At 46.6% G+C, this 9,071-nt stretch overlaps 1 protein-coding gene across 1 annotated transcript in view; it reads right to left on the reverse strand.

Annotated features, from left to right (window-relative positions):
* Positions 1–2,491, reverse strand: part of LOC139204807 (mothers against decapentaplegic homolog 4-like) — a 15,167-nt gene extending 12,676 nt beyond the window's left edge. The window contains exon 1 of the mRNA XM_070834813.1: positions 2,240–2,491. Within this exon, the coding sequence (XP_070690914.1) occupies positions 2,240–2,491 (252 nt within the window). The remainder of the gene's footprint in view (positions 1–2,239) is intronic.
* Between the last annotated feature and the right edge of the window lie 6,580 nt (positions 2,492–9,071).

Below are 9,071 nucleotides of genomic sequence, written 5' to 3' on the forward strand. Positions count from 1 at the left end.
GAAAGGATCCCTACAGAGAGAAACCTGGAAGATCCTTTTGGTTTAACCACAAACAGCACACACACCAGACTACATTCACTAAAACAGGGATTTTAGAGAACAGGACACAGGAGCTGCTGCTCTGCTGCTGCCTCCATCACTCAGTGTGTTACTGTGGTGTTGGGTGTTACACAGATATTGTGTTGGACCTGAATTAATCCTTTAAAGCACCAAAGTCTCACAATAACACAAACACACTGACTGATGGAGGCAGCAGCAGAGCAGCAGCTCCTGTGTCCTGTTCTCTAAAATCCCTGTTTTAGTGAATGTAGTCTGGTGTGTGTGCTGTTTGTGGTTAAACCAAAAGGATCTTCCAGGTCTCTCTCTGTAGGGATCCTTTCCATGATGCTGTCACACACTTAGAATAACACTCTGAGCCTGTCAGTGGATCAAACAAGCTCTTTTAGTGGACCTACTGTGATCAGGTGCAGTTGTCCCAAAGGATCACGTTGCAGCCATTGCAGCCCGTTTGGTGTCTGCTGGCTGAGGTGATCTACTGGACCAGTTCCAACACTTTTATTACCTACCAGTCACTCAGACACCAGGATGAGGACACAGAGGACCATGGGTTAAGAATACAGGAATTACTCTTCAACAATCAGAGTCTTGTGAATGAAAACTGAACCAGCTGCAAACTAAATAAAGAGATCATCCAAACAGGCTTCCTCATCAGCTGCTTTCATTCCTTCCACTTCAAACCGTTTCAGGTCTCAGCTTCTCTGACCACCACAACCTCCACTATTCTATTTACTTCAGTTTACTTGAGGTGGTACCACATTTCTCACCCAACACTAGTTTAACTGCCACTTCAACCTGAACTCCTCTTTCCTTCGGTATTTCAACTCTTTCCGATGTTTCTGTGGAGGTTTTTCAAGCTTCGTTAAATGTGATCAAGCTCTAACGAGCGAGGCATCGGCCTAGCTAGCCGATTCATGCTTCACCTTTCGCGGCAACAAGGCCGCCTCCTAGCCTGTAGGAGAATCTACGGTGGCCCACGAGGACTCATGCTGCCTTTGCTTTTTCTGATGCTAAATAATCAGTGTGATCCTCCAAACTTGGTCTTCCTCCTCTTTCTTTTTCTTCGTCTTCTAACTGCTGCATTCTCAGGTCCAGTTTGTCCGCTCTGGGCTCCTGTAGAAAATGCTTCGTTTAGATTTGACTCCATTTGTGACATCAAACTCAGGCTTCTGTTGATCATGTGACCTCCTCCAGCCCTTCGGAAGGCTAATGGTCCCACCCACTAAACACCTGAGTCCACCTGGCCGTCCTCCGTTGTTACTGGACTGTCCTCCTCCAGAAGAGTCACTTTATTTTGGAGGGAAACGAGACGTTATTTCTTTCCTGACAAGGGCCGCTAACGGTCGGAGCTCCAGGACCGATCGACTTCACGCTGAAGCTAACGTTTTCAGTTGTTTTGCTGTTTATTTGGCACGTTAGCCCGGTGGACTTAGCGTTAGCATGTTGCTACTGTGGCTCCCCTTTGGAGAGCTGGTGGGCGGGGCCTGTGGCAGCTGGAGCGTCTGTGGCTCAGGTCGGTGGTTCGACCCCCCCCCGGCTCCTTGGGTGAGACACTGAACACCAACCTGCTCCTGAAGCAGCTTCAGTGTGTGAAAGAACCTCAGATTCCTCCTGAATGAATGATGTGTGAATGAGGATGTGATGTAAAAGCGCTTTGAGTGGTCAAAGTAACTAGAAAGGAGTTTACAAATACAGACCATTTAGTGTTTAGCTGACCAATCAGAGCAGACTGGGGCCTTAAAGAGACAGGAGCAGGGTGCAGTCTGACAGGGGGAGGAACATAATGAGTTTGTGGACACGACAACATGGAAACAGATTCTAGTAGGAGCCAAAACACAAGAAGAGACCTGAACAGGAGCAGAGCAAGTCTCCGCCTCCTAATGACTCATTCCATTATCAATGAATCTGCTGATTATTTCCCTGATTATTCTGTGAAATATCACAGTGTTGAACAAACGTCCAGAACCCAAAGAGTTCACCAGTTTACTGATTCATGACCAACATCTGAGGCTTCGCAGAGGCTGGAACTAGCACGCGTTTCACATTTCGGCTAAAAAATCAACATCATCAAAGTGATCGGCTGTGTCTGACGATAGTGTTTGTCACCAATCAACCTGCGTTGTTGTTAACAGAGCTTAAACGGGAGTAAATATGAATGGAGTTTTGCTGAGAGCGTCCCTACCTGCAGCCGCCCGTCCAGCGTCCTCTGGATGGTCACGCACTTGGAGGGGTGGACGCCGTTAGTGGTGACGGCAGTGATGAGCGAGTCCAGCTCGTCCTTCTTCTCCTTCAGTTTCTTCACCAGACTCTCGATGGCCCGCTTGGCGAAGCCCTCATTCTCGGCGCCCTGCCGGTGGCACATCAGGCTGTGGACGATGCTGAGGCAGGCGTCGGCGCTGCTGCTGCTGGGGGGGGGCGGGCCGAGCACCGACATGGCCACCTGTGGGGGGGTCTGAAAACATTAGTCGATTTATCCATGAGATGACTGACAGAAAATCACTCTGCATTACTAAAGATAATCAATCATCTCCATTTAATGGCAGTCACATTTAGGTCCACCATCTGTTCCACCATCTGTTGCACCGTCTGTTGCACCGTCTGTTCCACCGTCTGTTCCACCATCTGTTCCACCATCTGTTCCTAAACCTGTTCCACCATCTGTTCCACCATCTGTTCCACCATCTGTTGCACCGTCTGTTCCACCGTCTGTTCCACCATCTGTTCCACCATCTGTTCCTAAACCTGTTCCACCATCTGTTGCACCATCTGTTCCACCATCTGTTCCTAAACCTGTTCCACCATCTGTTCCACCATCTGCTCCTAAACCTGTTCCACCATCTGTTCCACCATCTGTTCCACCGTCTGTTCCACCATCTGTTCCATCATCTGTTCCTAAACCTGTTCCATCATCTGTTCCACCATCTGTTCCACCATCTGTTCCATCATCTGTTCCTAAACCTGTTCCATCATCTGTTCCTAAACCTGTTCCATCATCTGTTCCTAAGCATGTTCCACCATCTGTTCCTAAGCCTGTTCCACCATCTGTTCCTAAACCTGTTCCATCATCTGTTCCTAAACCTGTTCCACTATCTGTTCCACCACCTGTTCCATCATCTGTTCCTAAACCTGTTCCACCACCTGTTCCTAAACCTGTTTCATCATCTGTTCCTAAACCTGTTCCATCATCTGTTCCTAAACCTGTTCCATCATCTGTTCCTAAACCTGTTTCATCATCTGTTCCATCATCTGTTCCTAAACCTGTTCCATCATCTGTTCCTAAACCTGTTCCACCATCTGTTCCTAAACCTGTTTCATCATCTGTTCCATCATCTGTTCCTAAACCTGTTCCATCATCTGTTCCTAAACCTGTTCCATCATCTGTTCCTAAGCCTATTCCATCATCTGTTCCTAAACCTGTTCCACCATCTGTTCCTAAACCTGTTTCATTATCTGTTCCTAAACCTGTTCCATCACCTGTTCCTAAACCTGGTCCACCATCTGTTCCTAAACCTGTTCCACCATCTGTTCCTAAACCTGTTTCATCATCTGTTCCATCATCTGTTCCTAAACCTGTTTCATCATCTGTTCCTAAACCTGTTCCATCATCTGTTGCTAAACCTGTTCCATCATCTGTTCCTAAGCCTATTCCATCATCTGTTCCTAAACCTGTTCCACCATCTGTTCCTAAACCTGTTTCATTATCTGTTCCTAAACCTGTTCCATCATCTGTTCCTAAACCTGGTCCACCATCTGTTCCTAAACCTGTTTCATCATCTGTTCCATCATCTGTTCCTAAACCTGTTCCACCATCTGTTCCTAAACCTGTTTCATCATCTGTTCCATCATCTGTTCCTAAACCTGTTTCATCATCTGTTCCTAAACCTGTTCCATCATCTGTTCCTAAACCTGTTCCATCATCTGTTCCTAAGCCTATTCCATCATCTGTTCCTAAACCTGTTCCACCATCTGTTCCTAAACCTGTTTCATTATCTGTTCCTAAACCTGTTCCATCATCTGTTCCTAAACCTGGTCCACCATCTGTTCCTAAACCTGTTCCATCATCTGTTCCTAAACCTGTTCCACCATCTGTTCCTAAACCTGTTCCACCATCTGTTCCTAAACCTGTTCCATCATCTGTTCCTAAACCTGGTCCACCATCTGTTCCATCATCTGTTCCTAAACCTGTTCCACCATCTGTTCCTAAGCCTATTCCATCATCTGTCCCTAAACCTGTTCCACCATCTGTTCCTAAACCTATTCCACCATCTGTTCCTAAACCTGTTTCATCATCTGTTCCGTCATCTGTTCCTAAACCTGTTCCACCATCTGTTCCTAAACCTGTTCCATCATCTGTTCCTAAACCTGTTTCATCATCTGTTCCATCATCTGTTCCTAAACCTGTTCCATCATCTGTTCCTAAACCTGTTCCATCATCTGTTCCTAAACCTGGTCCACCATCTGTTCCATCATCTGTTCCTAAACCTGGTCTACCATCTGTTCCATCATCTGTTCCTAAACCTGTTCCATCATCTGTTCCTAAACCTGGTCCACCATCTGTTCCATCATCTGTTCCTAAACCTGTTCCATCATCTGTTCCTAAACCTGTTCCACCATCTGTTCCTAAACCTGTTCCATCATCTGTTCCTAAACCTGTTCCATCATCTGTTCCTAAACCTGTTCCATCATCTGTTCCTAAACCTGTTCCATCATCTGTTCCTAAACCTGTTCCACCATCTGTTCCTAAACCTGTTCCATCATCTGTTCCTAAACCTGTTTCATCATCTGTTCCTAAACCTGTTCCACCATCTGTTCCTAAACCTGTTCCATCATCTGTTCCTAAACCTGGTCCACCATCTGTTCCATCATCTGTTCCTAAACCTGTTCCACCATATGTGCCTACAAATAAATGTTTGGATGACGTCTAAGTGATATAGTTGAGTTCTTTTTAAAGGAGAACGCGAGTGTTGCAGTAACACATTACAGTGATACTGTAGTCATACTACAGTAATACTACAAGAATACTACAGTAAAACTACAATAATACTACAGTGATACTGTAGTCATACTACAGTAATACTACAAGAATACTACAGTAAAACTGTCACATGTACACATTTAGATATCAATGATGTCATCAAACAGCTTGTTTAGTCCGACAGACAGACAGACAGGTATACAGACAGAGAGGTATACAGACACAGACAGGTAGACAGACACACTGACAGGTATACAGACAGACAGGTATACAGAGACAGACAGGTATACAGACAGACAGGTAGACAGACACACTGACAGGTATACAGACAGACAGACACAGACAGGTAGACAGACACACTGACAGGTATACAGACACACAGACAGGTATACAGAGAGACAGACACAGACAGGTAGACAGACAGACATAGACAGGTAGACAGACACACAGACAGACAGACACACAGACAGGTAGACAGACAGACAGACACAGACAGGTATACAAAGAGACAGGTAGACAGACAGACAGACACAGACAGGTAGACAGACAGACAGACAGACAGACAGACACAGACAGATATACAAAGAGACAGGTAGACAGACAGACAGACACAGACAGGTAGACAGACAGACAGACACACACACAGACAGACACAGACAGGTAGACAGACAGACAGACAGACAGACACAGACAGGTATACAGACACACAGACAGGTAGACAGACAGTCTGTGCCTCATCAACAGTTGTCAGGTGTTCCTCCGCCTCCACACGGACCCTCAGCGGGCTCTGTCAGCTCCACTCACCCGGACTCGGCTCTCTGCGCTCGGCTGTGAGACGGGCTGTCTGTCTGTCTGTCGGTGTGTCTGTGTGTCCTCCGTCTGGTCCGGACTGAGTCTGTCTGCACAGAGCCAGCGGAGGGAGGGTGCCCTGCTCTCCAGACAGCCAGACATAACAGGAAGCCAGCCCACTTCTACTCCTTAGGAAAATAAGAGCGGAACATCCGCAGGCTGATTGAGGACCACAGCCAGAGGAATAACTCCTCTCACAGCGGGTAGAAAGCTCCAGAACCCCCTCCCACACTCTGCTGAGACCCTGCGTGGTTACTGTTGGTTAAACTGCTGTTTCCGATGTCAAACTGAGCTCCGGAGTCATCACACGTCCACAATCCTCCTCACATCCAGAACAGTTAGAACGGAAGAAGCTTTTATTCTGAAGGGCCAGACCGGAAACGCATTTCCTGCTGCTTTCTTTACTTAAGTCACAAACTTTGTGCGCGAGACTCCTGTTGACTGTGGGAGCCAATCACAGCGCGTGTGTGAGGTTGCCCCTGGTTACCGGGTGACTGGCGCCATCTTGTGTGGAAGAGCCGAGCTGGTCTGGAGCTTTCCGATCAATAAAGAATCAATAAAGAATAAGTATCACTGAATCCACCATCAGAATCAGCCGTGTTACACTGGAGCCTGATCCAGGAACAACACACACTCCTTTTTCTACATGTTTACACACAACACAAGGCTCCCTGTCTTTAAGTGGTAGTAATCAATCACTTCCTTTTAACTGACCACTTCACATCACTTCACATCACTTCACTTCACTTCACATCACTTCACATCACTTCACTTCACTTCACTTCACATCACTTCACTTCACATCACTTCACATCACTTCACTTCACTTCACTTCACTTCACTTCACATCACTTCACTTCACATCACTTCACTTCACTTCACTTCACTTCACATCACATCACTTCACATCACTTCACTTCACATCACTTCACTTCACATCACTTCACATCACTTCACTTCACTTCACATCACTTCACTTCACTTCACTTCACATCACTTCACTTCACATCACTTCACATCACTTCACTTCACTTGAGGCCATTTGGCTGACATGAGACACAACGATGGAGAGGAAGAGGAGGAGAGAGGAGCCCAGTGCATCATGGGAGTCCCCCGGCAGTCTGAGCCTATAGCAGCATAACTAGGGGCTGGTCCAAGACCTGATCCAGTCCTGAACTATAGGCTTCATCACTAAGGAAGGTTTTTAGTCCACTCTGAAATGTAGAGAGGGTGTCTGCCCCCCTGAACCCAGACTGGAAGGAGGTTCCACAGGAGAGGAGCCTGATAGCTGAAAGCTCTGGCTCCATCACTACCTTAGAGGACTTTAGGAACCACCAGTAGACCTGCAGTCTGGGAGCACAGTGCTCTAGTGGGGTAGTACGGTACTATGAGCTCTTTAAGAGATGATGGAGCCTGAACATTAAGAGCTTTGGAGGTGAGGAGAAGGATTTTAAACTCTGTTCTAGATTTTACTGGAAGCCAGTGAAGAGAAGCCAGTACAGGAGAAAGATGGTCTCTTCTCTTAGTTCTGGTCAGAACAGGAGCAGCAGCGTTCTGGACCAGCTGGAGAGTCTTTAAGGACTTATTGGAGCAGCCTGATAATAAGGAACAGAAATAATCCAACCTGGAAGTGACTAATGTGTGGACTAGTGTTTCTGCATCATCTCCAGACAGGATGGACCTGGTTTTAACAACATTAGTAGATGGAAAAAGGCAGTTCTAGAAATCTGTTTAATGTGGGAGTTAAAGGACAAATCCTGATCAATAAGACTCCAGATTCCTCCCAGTGGAGCTGGAGGCCACAGTGATGCTGTCCAGAGTATATATGTTGGTAGAAAATGTGTTTAGAGCAGAATAACTTTAGTTTAGTCTGAGTTTAGCAGCAGAAAGTTGCTGTTCATCCAGGACTTTATGTCCTTAAGGCAGATTTGAAGTTTAGCCAACTGATTGGGTTCTTCAGGCTTTATTGATCAGTATAATTGGGTATCATCTGCATAACAGTGGAAATTAATGGAGTGCTTCCTGATAATATTACCCAGAGGAAGCATATATAAGATAAAGAGTATCGGTCCAAGCACTGAACCTTGTGGAACTCCATGTCTAACTTTAGTGTGGACAGAGGATTCATTGTTATCGTGAACAAACTGAGATCGATCTGATCAATAGGACTTAAAGCAGCTTAATGTGGTTCCTTTATACCAGTGAACTGTTCCAGTCTCTGTAACAGGATGTGATGGTCAATGGTGTCGAAAGCAGCACTCAGGTCTAACAAGACCAGTACAGAGAGAAGTCCTCTGTCTGATGCACTCAGGTCTAACCAGACCAGGACAGAGAGAAGTCCTCTGTCTGATGCACTCAGGTCTAACCAGACCAGGACAGAGAGAAGTCCTCTGTCTGATGCACTCAGGTCTAACAAGACCAGGACAGAGAGAAGTCCTCTGTCTGATGCACTCAGGTCTAACAAGACCAGGACAGAGAGAAGTCCTCTGTCTGATGCACTCAGGTCTAACAAGACCAGGACAGAGAGAAGTCCTCTGTCTGATGCACTCAGGTCTAACCAGACCAGGACAGAGAGAAGTCCTCTGTCTGATGCACTCAGGTCTAACCAGACCAGGACAGAGAGAAGTCCTCTGTCTGATGCACTCAGGTCTAACCAGACCAGGACAGAGAGAAGTCCTCTGTCTGATGCACTCAGGTCTAACAAGACCAGGACAGAGAGAAGTCCTCTGTCTGATGCACTCAGGTCTAACAAGACCAGGACAGAGAGAAGTCCTCTGTCTGATGCACTCAGGTCTAACAAGACCAGGACAGAGAGAAGTCCTCTGTCTGATGCACTCAGGTCTAACCAGACCAGGACAGAGAGAAGTCCTCTGTCTGATGCACTCAGGTCTAACAAGACCAGGACAGAGAGAAGTCCTCTGTCTGATGCACTCAGGTCTAACAAGACCAGGACAGAGAGAAGTCCTCTGTCTGATGCACTCAGGTCTAACAAGACCAGGACAGAGAGAAGTCCTCTGTCTGATGCACTCAGGTCTAACAAGACCAGGACAGAGAGAAGTCCTCTGTCTGATGTACTCAGGTCTAACAAGACCAGGACAGAGAGAAGTCCTCTGTCTGATGCACTCAGGTCTAACCAGACCAGGACAGAGAGAAGTCCTCTGTCTGATGCACTCAGGTCTAACAAGACCAG

The sequence above is a fragment of the Pempheris klunzingeri genome, chromosome 8 (assembly GCF_042242105.1).
Source record: "Pempheris klunzingeri isolate RE-2024b chromosome 8, fPemKlu1.hap1, whole genome shotgun sequence".
NCBI lineage: Eukaryota > Metazoa > Chordata > Actinopteri > Acropomatiformes > Pempheridae > Pempheris > Pempheris klunzingeri.